Raw genomic sequence first — 17,496 nt, 5'->3', positions numbered from 1 at the left:
GGAGGCATCTCCCACATGTGTTTATAAACAGATAAACCATTTACATTAAGAGTGGAGCTTACCATGGGCCTTCTGCACAGCTGACTAGAGTGAATTGATGCAATGGAGTGGAAAAGTTTTTTATTTGCTTTTGTTTTAGTTTTAGCCCTTCTTGTGTTGCCGAAGGACCTAGTGATTACCGGTGTACTGCATGCCCACCTGGATATGAAGGCCAGTACTGTGAAAGGTAGGATGAATGGAAAAAGAAAAAAGAGAGGCAGTGAAAGGCAAGCGAGACGTGAAGTATGAGCAATGTCGATACTATAAACACATATTTGCTAAAGTTTAAATACATGCCTTCAGATAAGTTATTTCCTCTTTATGTATTGTTAAAACTTAGCCATAATAGGCAATTTTATGTACACCCAGTGTAAAATGGTAATCAGCGTTGTTTATATCACAGATATTGTCCTAGTCTTACTTTCTGATTTGTGGATTTTTTTTTTCCCCTGGGCCTCAGAAGTTAAAGTGAAAAACATGAAATGCATCTAAAATTAGATACCAAGCTTATAGTGTGTCTTGAGGTCACTCATAGCCTTTGTTCTAGTGACTATTGTGTTTTCATAGGGACTGACTTTGAAAGACACCTATACATATATTAATGACCAAATTGCAAATTAATAAACTAAAGAGCAGCTGTTGTCACATCTGCAGCAGTACTGTAGGATTAAGATGATGAAAATTAGCAAGTGTTTTCTATGAGATTTCACTTCTAATGCAAAACACAAGTGGCTAGTGGGAAAAATAAAGGTCTATAGACCAAACATTGCTAATGTAGAAACTCTTTTGTCATGGTATAATAGAAGTTTAACTGAAGGAGTGTGGAATCGCTTTTGCGTACTCCTTTCATCCAGACTGTTCCATGTCCTGGTTGAAAGTTATTATTAGTTTGTTGGACAGTTTGCAACATTTCTCCCTCTAAAAATGCATACAGAGAGATAAATCACCAAAGATTTTTTTTTTAATGCTTCATGAATAAATGTTCTTATACATTTTGTTTACTGTCTTGCCAAGTATGCATTGTAGTCCCATGTATATGCATCTCAGCTGGCCAAACCTGGTTTTGTATTTGCAACGTCTAGGTGTTCTTCTGGCTACACGGGCAACCCACAAGCTCCAGGAGGCTCCTGCCAGGAATGTGAGTGTGATCGATATGGTTCCGTGCCTGTTCCCTGTGACCCTGTCACTGGACAGTGCACTTGCAAGCCCGGATTCACAGGGTGGAAGTGTGTTGGCTGTGAACATCGGCATGCACGTGATGGCATGAAATGCATTTGTACGTATACTAATGTAATTTTGGAGAATTTTTGATTGTGTCTGTCATATATCAGAAATTCAACCCTGCTTTGTGGATCAGTCAGTTGTGTGGGTTTCTTTAAAAATAGTTGCCAGATTTCTTACTGCTTTCACATTCTGGTCCATTTTTTTCACAAGACTTGAGATGTTGGGAAAACTCTCAATACTTTTTAATATGCTTACTGAAAATTGACAACAAAGCTTCGAAGGATTTCTTTTTGTGGGTTTTTAAAATCTGTAGTTTTGCTAAAGGTTGTCACTGCTGTTGTGACAATATTTGCTCTTAGTGAATTTTTTAGTGTTGTCCTAAAAGTTTAACCAGCAATTGCAATGCTTTATGCCATAGGTCACACAAAGAGTTTTTACCAAGGTTTGCTTGGTCATGTTGGTTCAACAACCACCCACTGGAATTTAAAAGACATAAGGAATGACAGTGTAATATATGTAGGAACAAAGAACTTAACAGAATCACAGAATGGTCAGGGTTGGAAGGGACCTCTGGAGATCATCTTGTCCAACCCCCATGCCTGAGCAGGGTCACCTACAGCACGTTGCACAGGATGGCATCCAGGCAGGTTTTGAATGTCTCCAGAGTGGGAGACTCCACAACCTCTCTGGGCAGCCTCTTCCAGTGCTCTGCCACCCTCAAAGTAAAAAAGTTCCTCCTCATGTTAAGATGGAACTTCCTATATTCAACTTTCTTTGTTTAAAATAGAAAAATATCAGCCTAAACCACCAAGTTATGTTTTAGAGTACTGGTATCTTTGCCCTACCTTCAGTTTTCATATGTACCTAGTGTCTTGTCTTTTGTTATTGTTTGTAATTTTTTCCCATGAAATTGGATAGTGGTTTTTTTGAGCCCACAATCTCATTTCCCATGATATTGTACACTTATGTCTTATCAAAAAAATTCAGGTAGCAAAACCTTTCTAGAACACTTAGTAAATCCTGGCTGAAATAAGGCATTTTCCTCTCCTGAGCTGACTAGGAACTAATTTTATTGAGATCTTTGTTTTTTTTTTCTCTCGAGCCTAGCATTGCTCATTTTAAAGTAAAGTGCAGATAGGAATCCAGTAAGTCCACAGAATATAATATTTCTTAATCTGTGCATCTTTGAATATATTGGCAAGGCACAACGAACTAGTTTTAATGTTTTACCTGATTTTTGTCTGTTATAGGACTTTAATTGTAGCTTTTTAATTTTGGCTTGGGGTTTTTTTTGCCTATGTGAGACTTTTTTTTTTTTCTTCACAGAATACATTCAGTCTTTACCTCAATACCCAGAGGTGTACAGCTCTCTAATATTAACATCAGCTAGTACAGCTCAAACAAATTGCAAACATTTTAAAAGCATATTGGAAAAGCAAGGAAACCGACAAAGTGCTAAAAATGGTTGAAAGTATCATATCAGTCAAGAATGAAATGTGTGGCTTCTTAAAGTGGTTAAAGAGGAAGACAGTAGGCACGTAGGGTCAGGGACTACACAGTGCAGAACATTGTTTCACTCAACTTGATTGTTGTGATCAGCTGTCAGAGTGATTGGGATTAGCAGAACTAAGCTTCTAAATGTGACTGTTGAGTTCAGTGCTTTTGCATTACTCCTGAGGTGCTGGAGGATGCCCAGAGAAAGGCAACAAAGCTGGTGAGGGGTCTAAAGAAGTCTTATGAGGAGTGGCTGAAGGAACTGTGGTTGTTTAGTCCGGAGAAAAGGAGGCTGACCTTATCGCTCTCTACAACTACCTGAAAGGAGGTTGCAGTGAGGTGGGGGTTGTCTCTTCTCCCAAGTAACAAGCAATAGAAAAAGAGGAAATGGCCTCTAGTTATGCCAGGGGAGGTTTAGTTTAGATATTAGGAAAAAAATCTTCACTGAAAGGGTTATCAAACATTGGAACAGGCTGCCCAGAAAAGTGGTGGAGTCGCCATCCCTGGAGGTATTTAAAAGACGGGTAGATGTGGTGCTTAGGGACATGGTTTAGTGGTGGATTTGGCAGCATTAGGTTGATGGTTGGACTCGATGATCTGCAAGGTCCCTTCCAACCTAGACAATTCTATGATGCCCAGGTACAACTCATCTTTGAAAAAGAATAGACAGATTAGTGGGAATATAGACATAAATACTTCTATATTATGAATAATAATGGCATTGATTCATAGAATCATAGAATGGTTTGTGTTGGAAGAGACCTTAAAGATCAATGTCCTAGGCTTGAAGCAATCATCTAGTTCCAATCCCCTGCCATGGGCAGGGACAGCTTCCACTAGACCAGGTTACTCAAAACCTTATCCAACCTGGCCCTGAACACCTCCGGGGATGGGACATCTACAACCTCTCTGTTCCATTTTCTCACCACCCTCACAGTCAAGAATTTCTTCCTAATACCTAATCTTAAGTCTATCTTCTTTCTGTTTAAAACCATTACCCCTCATCCTATCACTACACTCCCTGATACAGAGTCCCTCCGCGGCTTTCGTGAAGGCTCTCTTTAAGTACCAGGAGGCTGCTAGAAGGTCTTTCCGGAGCCTTCTCTTCTCCAGGCTGAGCAACCCCAACTCTCTCAGCCTGTCCTCATAGGAGAGGTGCTCCAGCCCTTGGATCATCTTCGTGGCCCTCTTCTGGACTCACTCCAACAGGTCCATGTCTTTCCTATGTTGGGGGCCCTAGAGCTGGGTGCAGTACTCCAGGTAGGGTCTCACCAGACTGGAGTAGATTGGCACAATCACCTCCCTCTACCTGCTGGCCATGCTTCTTTTGATGCAGCCCAGGATACATGCCAGGTCATGCTGAGCTTCTTTTCATTAACCAACACCCCCAAGTCCTTCTCCTCAGGGCTGCTCTCAATCCATTCTCTCCTGAGCCGCTATTTGGGCTTGGGATTGCCCCGACCCACATGCAGGACCTTGCACTTGGCCTTGTTGAGCTTCATGAGGTTCACAGGGGCCCACCTCTCAAGCCTGTCCAGGTCACTCTGAATGGCATCCCTTCCCTCCAGCACGTTGACCACTCCACACAGCTTGGTGTGGTCAGGAAACTTGTTGAGGGTCCACTCAATCCCCCTGTCCATGTCACCAACAAAGCTGATAAACAGCACAGGTCCCAATACCAACCCCTGAGGAACACTACTCATCACTGCTTGCCACTTGGACATCGAGCCACTGACCACAACTCTTTGAGTGCAGCCATCCAGCCAATTCCGTATCCACCGAGTGGTCCATCTGTCAAACCCATGTCTCTTCAGTTTAGAGACAAGGATGTCATGCTGGACAGTGTCAAATACTTTGCACAAGACCAGGTAGATGATGTCAGTTGCTCTTCCCTTATCCACCAACACTGTAACCCCGTCATAGAAGAAATTACCACATTTGTCAGGCACAATTTGCCCTTAGTGAAGCCATGTTGGCTGTCACCAATCACCTCCTTATTTTCCATTTGCCTTACCAGAGTTTCCAGGAGAATCTGCTCCATGATCTTGCCAGGCAGAGAGATGAGAGTAGCTGGCCTGTAGTTCCCTGGGTCTTCCTTTTTTCCCTTTTTAAAAATACACGTTATGTTTCCCCTTTTGCAGTCGGTAGGAACTTCACCAGACTGCCACAACTTCTCAAATATGATGGATAGTGGCTTAGCAACTTCATCCGCCAGTTCCCTCAGGACCCGCAGATGAACCTAATCAGGTCCTTGTCAGGTTCGTCAGGTGGTCTCAAACCTGATCTCCTACATCGGGCGTTACCTCATTCTCCCAGTCCCTGCCTTTGTCTTCTGTGACTTGGGCAGTGTGGCTAGAGCACTTGCTGGTGAAGACAGGCAAAAAAGTCATTGAGTACCTCAACCTTCTCCATATCCCAGGTAACCAGGTCTCCTGTTTCCTTCTGGAGAGGGCTCACACTTTCCCTAGTCTTTCTTTTATCACTGACATACCTGTAGAATCTTTTCTTGTTGTCCTTGAACATCCCTGGCCACATTTAATTCTATCTGGGCTTTAGCTTTCCTAACCTGATCCCTGGCTGCTCAGACAATTTCTCTGTATATCTCCCAGTCTGCTTGTCCTTGCTTCCACCTCCTTTTTCTGTCTGAGTTTGTCCAAGAGCTCTTTATTCATCCATGCAGGCTTCCTGGCAGTTTTGCCTGACTTCTTTGTTGGGATGCATTGCTCCTGAGCTTGGAGGAGGCGATCCTTAAATATTAGCCAGCTTTCTTGGGCCCCTCTTCCCTCCAGGGCTTTATCCCATGGTACTCTGCCAAGCACATCCCTGAAGAGGCCAAAGTCTGCTCTCCTGAAGTCAGGGGAGTGAGCTTGCTCTGTGCTCTCCTCACTGCCCTAAGGATGTTGAACTCCACCATTTCACGGTAACTGCAGCCCAGGCTACCCTTGAGCATCATATTCCCCACTAGCTCCTCCTTGTTGGTGAGAACAAGGTCCAGCACAGCACCTCCCCTCATTGGCTCCTCACTTGGAGAGGGAAGTTATTATCAACGCATTGCAGGAACACCTGGATTGCTTATGACCTGCTGTGCTGTCCTTCCAACAGATAGCAGGGTGATTGAAGTCCCCCATGAGGACCAGGGCTTGTGAACATGAGGCAGCTCCTATCTGTCTGTAGAGGGTTTCACCCACTCAGTCTTCCTGGTCCAATGGCCTGTAGCAGACCCCCACTGTAGTGTCACCTGTCCCTGCCCTCCCTTTAATCCTGACCCATAAACTCTTGGTGGGCTTCTCATCCATCCCCAAGTGGAGCTCCATGCACTCCAGCTGCTCATTGTCATAGAGGGCAACACCCCCTTCCTCGTCTCCCCTGCCTGTCCTTCCTAAAAAGCCTGTATTTTTCCATTCCAACACTGCAGTCATAGGAGCCATCCCACCACATCTTCATGATGCCAATGAGATCATAGCCCTGAAGGTGTGCACACATCTCTAACTCCTCTTGTTTATTCCCATGCTACGTGCGTTTGCACAGAGGCATTTCAGTTGGGCCCCGATAAAGCTAACTTACTGGCTGGAGTGGCTGGAATTCCTTTGTGCGACACTCCAGGTGCTCTCCTGCTGATGTAAGATCCTTCTCCAGGCTCTGGGCATCTATTGCTGGCAGTGGCACCAAACTGGTAGGAGTGGGACGGAATGCGGTTCCCCTCCCCTGGCTCCATTAGTTTAAAACGCTCTTCACGACTTTAGCAAGCCTCTGACCAAAGATGCTCTTCCCCTTCTCTGACAGATGGACCCCATCAGCCCCCCGTAGACCTTGTTTCTCAAAGCGAGTCCCATGGTGTCCCTTTTGATTGATGAAATGCTTAGCATACTTAAGGGAAATAAAGTTCTAATGTCCTGCAGTGTGATGTAGTTTAGGACTGAATTCTGAACTGTCATATATCTTAAGCTCTATTTTAAACTACAGCAAAATGGTACTTTGCTGAGATAACTATGCTTTGGATTCCATTTTGCCTCCTTGTCAAGGGGTATTGTAGTCATGCATTAAGTCCGTAAGTGTTACAGCTAAAAAAAATTAAAATAAGGACAGTGTTTTCCAGAGTGGCATCTAAATGAAAATGACTTAATTTTTCAACATCCTGAATACCTGTTACGTTATTTCCAGTCCTAGCCATTATTTTCAATCTCAGTCACTGCTTAGTACGTTTCTTACTAGTCATTTACCTTATCAATATTCTGAAAAGTCTTTTGGATATCCAGGATGGCAATTTCTTTGTACAAAACAGTTAAGTGCAAGTTTTCATTTGAAATGGTTTTCCAATTTGTTAATCGGGCTATTTCATTGTGTGGATAATAAGGTTAAAAATCCTCACTGTGAATGGGAAAAGCTGTGTGCAGGCAAATCAAATTTTCCACCTTTTCGCTTTGAAAGATGTGGTTCGCTATAATCTCTGATTTAACTGCAACATATCCATGTACCGGTGTTGAAATGTATCTACACTACCTGTAACAGAATTTTACTTTAACTAGATAACCAATTTTCACTATAAAAGCAGTCCTTTGCATGTGCATATGGCCTTTTCATGTCATTGTTAAAAGTGAGGAGTCAAATTAAAAGATTTCTTTCCTTTAGTCATTAAAATAGGAACCACCTATAGGAACAGACAGGAGGTATGTTAAGTTTCCCCTATCACATGAACTAGACTGTTACTGTTGACACCACATCAATAGCATCCATGTCATAAATTGCAAAAATTGCAATTAAATATTTCAGTAGACACTTTATGCCTATTTGTTCTTACTATCTGATTTTCCCTTTGTTTAAAGGTTCCTCAACCCCAATATTACTCCAAACCCACCTTTACTAATGCAGGACAATACCCTTGACATGGTAGAAAACCAATCTCATCAATAAACCATTTACACTTGTAGTGGACACAGGGGCTGTGGCAGACAAAGGGAGTGTGACAAGTGTAGACTTGGTGGGAATTTGCCCGCGGTTAACACTGCCTAATGTGTCACAGGCGTCAGAGCACAACTGTTTTCTTTTGATAGGGATTGATTGCTGCAGCCCCTAATGTGCTTTAATAGTTATTGTGCTGTCAAAGAACCATTAGAAACACCTTTGGGGGAAACCCCAAAGCTTTCCTTCCTTACTCCCACAACATTTATCTGTTCCAATCTGAGGTGAGATTGGAGAATTTGGTGAGAATGCAGCTGAGAATTTGGTCCTGTATACAATATATTTTTACTTTCATGTATCAGCCACTCCCAAAATACTCAGTAAATTCCCTTCTGACTAGCTTCAGCTTTAATATTAATAATAATAATGATTAGGTACTCTTAATGTACAAAAATTAATGCCATATGCAGAATCCTGTTGGCATTCGATATTTCAAATGGGCTGTATGCATGTATCTACTTTTGCTCATTTGCAGAGTTCCATTTCAAATACTGCGATTGCATAGTACCTGTCAGAAGTGTAAAGAACCCCTAGGTAGGTGGTAGAATGCTCTAGCTTAAAGAAAATACATGCAAATACAGTGTCCCGTGTTTGAAAAACTGTAGTTCTAAGTAATATAAACCATAGTGTGATTAAGCTGTCCAATGTTAGTATGCTATAGTTAATATTTAGGAAAGTGAAAATTGATTTTGAATATTTAGCAAAGAATAACCATCTGAATAATGATTTTTTGGCAAATTCTATAAAAGGTCACCACACAGTATGACATGAAAGCTAAATAATATATATTTAAATCCAATTATTTTAGCCACATATAGTAATGTATTATTGTTTAAATATAACATTTATATTTTAACATATCCCTTATCATAAGTATTCTAAAGGTTTTAGAGTGACAATTTTCAGTGAAAAGACAGAGAAAAATCCAGAGGAACGTGCATATTCATTGGAGCGATCTGTTTCTGATATAGCTGAAAATCTGTTTTACCAGGTTCTTACTGTTTTTTTCATAACATGTCATTTTTTCAGTTGCTTAGTGCATGCCACTTTTCAGGGCTGTGTTATAACAGTTACATTTTAGAAAGTTACAGGTAGAATGGAAAGAGAATATATTTTTTAAAAGCCACTGTACAAAGGGGAAGAATTTGTTTACTGCTAAATAACAGTGGAAAGATAATTACAGGTGGATGGCACAGGCAGAATTCACTTGCCATTATATTCCTAGAACAGAACAATGTTTTTTTCTCTTGGATGCCATTAGGGAATGGAAAATGATAGCCAAAAAGTAATGCGACTGTCTGAATGGTCTACTACACATCATAAAAATTGTAAACATTTTGCATTGGTGTGGATAATAGCTGGATCATTTCCCCAGCTAAAGTGACCATCTAGATCATCATGTGCAGATACGCATAATACTCTGCTGATGAAGACTTCCTTGTAATTTTTGGTCTCGAGTAATCCACTTCTTAGGCTCACTTTCCCTTCTGTTTTGAAACATAGTAAATTAGTAATGATTGAAAATTAGTAATGATTGAAAACTAATTTTAATAATCATAGAATCAAAGAATGGTTTCGGTTGGAAGGGACCTTAAAGATCAACTAGTTCCAACCCCAATAATAATGCTGCCAACATCCTTGTATAATGTCAAATATGACAAAATTTCTCCCAAATCTTCTCTAGTGCTTACAGATTTTCATTTTAATTTGTAACTACAAATGAATTGTCCTCTAAATGATTGATGCTCCTTTATGCATTGGTCATTTTTACTGTAATAAATATATCGCGATGTTTATTCTGCTGAAAGCTGTCAACTGGTAATAGCTGACTGGCCTATAATCACTACAGTGTTGAAGACCTTTTTTTTTTTTTCCTTAGCTGAACCCCACAGTTCCCATCCAGAACACGGCTGAGCTGTGTGATGAACAGGAGCAGCCTTTCCTCAGTTCATCTGTACCCAGCATGCTCAGGCAGACCGAGATCATTAGTATTTGTTTGATTCATATTTTACACATACATACCAGAAATAAGTAAACAGGCCAAAGCATGTATTGCTCCCTCCTCGTCCTTCCCAAGGAGCTTTAACCTTAGCAAGCCAAAGGGAAAAGAAGGAGCTACAAGGAGTTTTGGATCAAGCATGTAGCAATCGTGCAGTTTCTTAGATCATTAATTCTCTTGTGTATTTTTTGTTATACATTCCACTTCAGTTGTAGAGTTTGTGATACATAAAATGAAGAACCTTTGATTGCAGTGCTGTTGGAACAGCTACTGTGCAGAGTTTAGGGAAGAAAGTGATCCTAGTGAGAACTTCAAGGCTTTATTGTTAAAGATATGGCAAGTCAGAACTCACCTTCTGAATGCTTTCAGGCCACCAGTCATAGTTACAATGGGGACTTCAAAAAAATTTAGCTTCAATATTTTGAGCTCTGTTGCAACACAAACTGCAAAACCTTTCCTCAGATGTATGCTCCTGTCACAAATGTTCCTTGGGGTCAAGCAAAAACCTAAATGTAAAGCAGTCAATGTGGTTCTGCTGTACAAGATTAACAGGGAACAGGAAGCAATCACAACAGAGACATCAAACAGATATTTCATTGTTAGGAATTTTTCTTGAACTCAGTCTTGTGAAAAAAAAGAAAAAAAAGAAAAAAGGACCTTCAGCCGTACTGCAGTCAACAAACTTACATCTTTACAAATTTAAATATTCAATATTGGTAAAAGAAAAAAAAATACATAACCAGATTCCTTTAATCCAGGTCTTGGACAGTTAAATATTGTATTCTAAGTACAACAGACTGGTGCTTGCAATAAGAGGGAGTTCCACCCAGCTGCTACTCAGTTCTGCACCCAGGAGAACAAGGGACCTCCTAACCGCCGATCCTAGCAGAATCAAGGTTTACCCTCTAAAATAGGGATTAGCTCCATGATCTCAGCCCTTCTGAATTCAGAACCAAGCAGAGATGCTGTCTCTGTCAGAGGCAGATCTTGAAGAATCTGTGAAAAGAAGCATCTCCTAGCTCCTACACAGTCCTTAATTCAGCAGGAGCTGGGAGCTTCTTCTCACAAGCCTTCACAGTGAGCTGAAAAAAAAAGATACTGTGTGTAACACCATATCTATGAAAACCTTGTACTAACTTCTGCTGTGTTCTGGAGTTTAACAGAAGTTATGAGCCCTTATGGCACAGCCGTAAGAATTAAACTTACCTCTGTGCTGGACAACTGCTTCTCTGTCTGCATGAGCTCAATAAGGGATGGGCACCCCTACTTGGCCGAGAAGTTGATAAGCTATCAGTTCTCTCTTTTTTGATGCATGAGCTCCTGTTGAGTTTAGACCCACACTCCAGCGTCTTTCACCCAACTCAAGCACTACATAAAGCTTACTAGTACTGATATGTAGCAGAATCAGCAAATGAAGCTTTCTAAAAAGCAAAAATTGGAAATAAACTTGAGTCAGTATTTTAGACCCTGATTTGGATCGGAATTTTCCCAGATTTTGGAGACATATTGACCTTGCAAACTACCTGAAATCAGTAGTAATGACAAGGAAGCTAAAGCTTTCAGCTCTTTAGCGGGGTTCTGTTTTGAGGGGCAGAGGAGGGCTTATTTATTATTTGGTGTGAGACCAGTGCCAAAACTGGAAAAATGCAGTAACAGCCAACAGATTAATGAACCTAACAATAGTTCAACAATTTATTGTGGAACAACAAAAAACAGCAACAGGAAACTAATACTGAAGAGTCACTGACTATCATAGGATACAACCTCATATCAGGGATTGCATGGTTGCCCTTAGACCAAAAATTACCTAGTCACAACAGGGTTTTCTGAATCTTAACAGCAATGAATGTATTAAAGCAAAATTGTGTTAGATAATCACTCAATTGGAGGAACACATTGTGCTCAGATGTGTGATTCCTTTATTGTACATAATCTTCACTTTGTAAGATGGAATAAGTGGTTAGATGTCCATAAGCTTATAGTGTCTTTTATTACTTGAGCAATTGTTGATTTTTTTAAAAGTTTCTTTGCCATGCATACTTTGGAGATGCTTCTCACAAGAGGTAAGTCAAAATCCTTAGAGAACTTCCTGTGCATGGGAAAGTGTGGCGAAAATGGAAAACGCAGTAATTTGCATTAATTGCTTGCTGGACTAGTGTAATATTGACTGCATGATTTGCCTCTTACATGCTTGCACTGCTGTAATGATCTGAATTTAGTGCTGCATTTGTTAATATTAGACACAAATTTATCCTGACAGTTTTGTAGATAGATACAGAAGTATTTAGTCTTACAAAATATAATCACGCTCTTGAAATATTTCCCGTAGCTACAGTACATTTCAGACTGCGTAGCGGAGTAGCTTAGTCCTGTCTCATCTACTCAGCTGTGGTCCTCACTTGATGTAGTTCCTCTTTTCAACCTGATTACTGTGTAAGAGTTGTTAATATGTACTGAATGCTCATTTATCAATTGTTTACTTATTGAGAATACTTCATCACTTCATAAGCTGTTCATTTTTTTTCTTATTGGTGTGAACTGAGTTTGCCTTTAAGACATAGCAAATTTTTAAGGCTTTATTACCAACCACTTTGAGAATGTTGAGGGTGAACAGATTTTAGATTGTTTCATTCAGTGAAATAATTTAACAGAAAAAAAAAAACAACCGAACAGCAAAAAACAACAAAAAAATTCTTTTCAGGTCCGAGATCATTTCTTTCCATCCTGCAAAACGATTGTCAGGTCTACTTAACTTCTTGACCAGCTACAGAACAGGTGTTTGTTCTATAAAACATTCAGTTGGCTGTAAAACTTGCTTCTCTCAGACTTCCAAAAGCAAACGCACAGATGACGAGAGCTGGGATGGTAATAAGCGTGGGTTTTTTTAAATTTCACGTAGAAACATAAATCAGAATGTATCATGCCCACAGTTAACAACTGCAGAGAAGTTCTAGTGCAGTTCAGCTTATGTAACAAAATACTGTGAAATAGGAGGAAGAAGTCTGCAAATGGAAGCAATGAAAATGCAAAAGGAAGACTTAAAATAACAGTATCTAGCTTTCTGCATCCACTTCATACTGCACTAATCCAGCATCTGTCTTGAAAAGGATTTCAATCATCACGTTAGTTTCATGGTGTATTAAACTAGTATTCCTTATTCTTCTTGTCTCTGTATTTGACTCAACTCCTTGCTATACTGAACAGCCAACCTACAGAATAAGGACAACATTTAGATAACTGTGAAAACTTTAAATAACAGAAAAGATTTAATCTGCATGAAGAATAGATTTTGGGAAAGCAAGCGTAATTCTCTGGTGAAAATTACTTCTCTTTTTCTACAGAAACATACCTGTTGTTTAGTGGTTTTTTAGCCATTGAGCTGCCTAGGACTACTGCTAAAATAAACGATTATGTACTTGTAAAACTTTAGGTACAACCCTCCGTGTCTCTTAACATCACCAATTAATTCATTGTTTCACAGTTTGCTCCATCTCCTGAGATATTGTTTAGTTTTGCCAGTCCTGTGTAGCATCTTTATGCAGGGGAAGAGAAAGGCATTCCCACAACTCTTGTTCTTAAGGATGAAGAATTTTCCTGTCTGCAGCATAAATGATACAAGACTTTAAGGTTATGAGAATTTCTTGTGATAGTTAATAGAAAGCAAGAGAGAGGAAAATGCAAACTCCTTTTGGTATGTGCAGCACACACCAGTATTTTTCATGCTAAAGAGCATTTGCAAGAAAGGAAGCATACGTGAAAAACTTGTAAGCTGGTTAGTCAAAGGAGGTAGGGAAAAGTATTTCTTAAGAGAAAACTGCCAGTATTTTTACCTGGACTCTTTCTGCTGTCTGCATTACAGGTTTAGCATGCTTGGCCATGCTGTTATATGACTATAAAGTATGTAAAATTGTAAGATTTCTTTAGTTTTTTCTTATGTTCAAATCCATAACCATACTATACTTCTTAAAGTGCTCCTTAGATTTTCCAAATTACCTGTCCACATTTCTCAGACTTCATCCAAATTGCTTGTCTAACTTAGGATTTTATATTGGTTAGTCCATATAATGAACAACGTTAATTATTTCCTCTTTGTGTCTACCAATTTGCCTCTTCATGTTTTATATTAAACTGTTCCATTGCCAAGTCCTAAGCTATAATGTCTTTCCAGTTCCCTAGTAGTTGTGTCCGTTTTTTCTCCCTGTACGACTCTGGGGTAAATTATCTGAAATTAGTATTACCTCTCCCAGAATTGTATGTGTGCCATAAAATTTCTAACTCAAACATATATTTTAAACATTTAGCAGGAATAAATAAGCTTTGCTGTTCTTCCCCCCAGCTTGTGATGATGAATGCACAGGACTCCTTCTCAGTGACCTGGATCGGCTCAACCAGATGATCCTGAGTGTTAACCTTAGTGGACCGCTGCCCGCTCCATATAAAATGTTGCATGGTTTTGAGAACATGACACAGGAATTAAAGGTATGTTCACAGTATTCACATACATAAATAACAGGGCTTCAGTACAACTGTACTTGAATCTGTTCAAAGATACAGCCGGGAGTAGGTTTTGGGAAGAAGAAAAATTCAAGGTTTAATTACTTCAAACTTGTTTTGCTTGATAAAAAGTTATTACAGTTATTAGCTTTGACTTATTTTAATAAAGAAATCTTACAGCAGTAATTTGTGTACATATATATACAATTATACTGCAGGAACAGAAAAAGTGGTCACGTGCAAATAAAATAACATTCATGCTGATGGCCCATAAAGCAGTTATGTATGTTATATACTGTATGTTCCCTACTATACTTATAAGTTCTCCAGTCAACTATGTAAAGCTGTCAAGATTCCTGAGAAAAATATGTTGGATGGATATTACACAAGAGTCAATGACAAAAGGCAGTTGCATACTGTAATGAAAAGGAAATTTTTGGTTCTTCTTCTCTACCATATTTGGAAGGACTGAGATCCATTAAATACAGATTTTTCACTCTCCCTCCTCTCTTCCCCAACAGCATTTGCTTTCACCTCAGCGAGCACCAGAGAGACTTCTTCAGCTCGCACAAGAAAATCTGGATACCCTTGTGACAGAAATGGATGAACTACTGACAAGAGTAAGTCTATGATCACGTCGGGGTCTATGGGTTTGGTTGAGGCTGCATAATGACAGAAATCCTCTGAATATGAATTAACCATGAGTGAATAGATGAATTATAAGATGCATCTCAGCCTGTGTTTGAAATGGCAGCAAGTCCTCTAACAACCTGTTTTTGTCGGCCAATACATTGAGATATATTTTCTGCAAAACTTCATAATAATGTAAGAAAACTTTATAATACTCATACAGAGCACCCAAGAATGGGCTTATTTGGAAAAGGTGACACTAAAGGAATGAGAGTTCTTGATATAGCATTTATAGGCTTCAGCTGGAGGTGATGTTACAAACCTAATGGCAACAAAACCATGGGATTACCACACGGTATCTCACGTCTGGAGTTTTTCTTTGACTGGCTGAGGGTTTTGGAAACTGAACTGCCTGGTTTCTTTCCTTTTCCCGTGAACATTAGTACTGTCTCTGGTAAGGCTATCTGCTTTCTGCGTCAGCAGCATCATCTCATCATATTCCCTTTCAAATCTCCTGAGCCTGACTGTCTCAAGATAGTTTTCAGCCTGTTTCTCTTTTAAGGTTGCCTGTTGCAATAGAAGTAGCCTGGCTTTACTCAGAGTTACTCAGTGCCCAACCATCTCAAGCACATTATAGGAAAAGTTTTGCTGTTTTGCAATTTAATTTTCCATTGTGGGTTATCTGTTGTGCTGGCTTGTTGCTCCAGGAGCTGTAGACCAAATGGCAGCCTAACCTGATTCACTAATTTTAAAGAAATTTTATAGCAAAGCAATCGAAATCCTGGTTTAACAAATAGCGAGTTCTCATTAAGAGTCAATGAATGAAGTAATTGAAACGGGGACAATATTTAAAGGGAGAATTCAAATATATGCTCAAGGTGTGTGTTTATTTAAATATATGTGTTATATATTTCATTTTTGAGGGTAGTGAGAGTCATCTGGGTTTCAATCGATGTGCTATTTACTCTTTTTATTAGGAAAGTTTTATTTCAATATAGACCTTATTTTGGTCAGTAAAAGACGTTGTTTAAGAAAATAATATAAATTGTGCCACCTAGTGGAGAAAAAAATAGGGAAATGGACCAGCCACAATAAAAATACAGCTGCCCAAAATATATTAATATGAAGGAGTAACAAAAATCATCTTCCTGAGTTGTGCTCCCCTGCATTGCAATAGCCAAATAAGGAAGATGTGGATTACTGTACTGATGAATATACACCTGAGAGAATTGACCTAAACCCCATACAGTTTTAGCATCATGTCTTAAAATTGTTCATGGCTTGTAGAACTAAAATTCTCAGAGAAACTAGTTTGTTTCAACATAGGTTGAAAAAACCTGTGAAATCATGGGTAGCAGGTAGGAAAGCATCTGTAGCGTGCTTGCTTATGTATGCATGTATGCGTGTGTCTACACACCCACATAAACATGCATACACAGGTATCTGTGCATGCTCTCTTTGTGAGTGTAAAGGAAGATTGCTTTTTCACTTCTGTCTGATCTTCTATTTTTCTGCCAGAAATAACTATGGTAGTTTTAGGTCTAGGTGGATTTTTAACTCGTGACAGCCCCACAAGCAGGGAAGATTATATTTCTTTTATTAAGATTTGTCAATCTCAGGCTAAGACAATTTGGTTTTGTTTTTTTTTTACTTTGCATATTTGCTCTTTTTAGTATCCTTTTCCAATTGCCTCTCCACCCCCACTAAAAATTAAATAAATTTTAATCCCCTATGGAGATGACCTAAAATAATGTTGCAAATTCTGACCTGTCTTGGAAGGAAAAAGATTGAAGGTGTGATCTTAGGGGATTTAGTGTGGTGGCTAGATTTTCACCGCTTCCCTTTCTGCAGTTAACCACTGTTGCAAATGAGTAAGCAGCCTGATGATTTCCAGTTTTCCTTACAGAGAGTTGTTAACTGGATTGCAGTTGGAGGTTTTTAATTTGGGGACTGGCAACTGGTGGCAAGTCCTACCTTTCTCTTTCTACGTTTGTGAATAGGAGTAATGTCCCAAAAAGAAAAGTGAGTCCTGATGTAGTGTGTTCAGGTCTCATTTCCAAATGAAGATATAGCTGATAACCACATCATGACTTGGAGCACATGGTACAAATACAGGTAGCAAAGTTTTTCCCTGTGTCTGATTTGCGGGCTCACTAAATTTTCAAAGTGAAACCAGCAGTGATGAGGAAAAAGGTTGATGAGGATTGGTGAGGAGTCTGTTTCCATGAAAAAAACCAACCACCTATCTATTTCAGGATAGTATTTAGTCTCTACAAAACCTTTAGGGGTTTTGCTTCCTTGTGGTCTCTTTTCGACCAGCGGTCTCTTACATCAGTGCAGCACTCCTTTCTTTTTTTCCATCATATTCTTTCCTTCATTCACTCTGCTATACAGAAGACCTTTACATCTTTCTCACGCATATTGTGCTCTTACATGCACATTCCCACATCTATCACCAGAGGCAGACCTTAGACTCTTCACTTCCTTTCAGTTCAGTACTTTTAGTCAAAACCCCCTCTTCCCTTCTAATTAGGTACCTTCAGATCCTTCAAGACAGGGATCAGAATCACTCCTTTTGATCGAAATGCTTCTTTTGACATACCACTGAAATTCTCAAGCTCAATAATTTCTGGAAGTAGTAGCAGAGACAACTTAGT

The 17,496-nt window shown here is 39.6% G+C and overlaps 1 protein-coding gene across 1 annotated transcript in view; it reads left to right on the top strand.

Annotated features, from left to right (window-relative positions):
- LAMA2 (laminin subunit alpha 2) overlaps window positions 1-17,496 on the top strand; it is a 318,297-nt gene that overhangs the window by 211,623 nt on the left and 89,178 nt on the right. Inside the window, exons 32-35 of the mRNA XM_082480248.1 lie at window positions 140-226; window positions 1,122-1,315; window positions 14,052-14,194; window positions 14,731-14,829. Of these exons, the coding sequence (XP_082336374.1) occupies window positions 140-226; window positions 1,122-1,315; window positions 14,052-14,194; window positions 14,731-14,829 (523 nt within the window). The remainder of the gene's footprint in view (window positions 1-139; window positions 227-1,121; window positions 1,316-14,051; window positions 14,195-14,730; window positions 14,830-17,496) is intronic.

This window comes from Vanellus vanellus, assembly GCF_965231255.1.
Source record: "Vanellus vanellus genome assembly, chromosome: 3".
NCBI lineage: Eukaryota > Metazoa > Chordata > Aves > Charadriiformes > Charadriidae > Vanellus > Vanellus vanellus.
The sequence above is the reverse complement of the archived record's forward strand: the minus strand, read 5'-3'. Positions and strand labels throughout refer to the sequence as shown.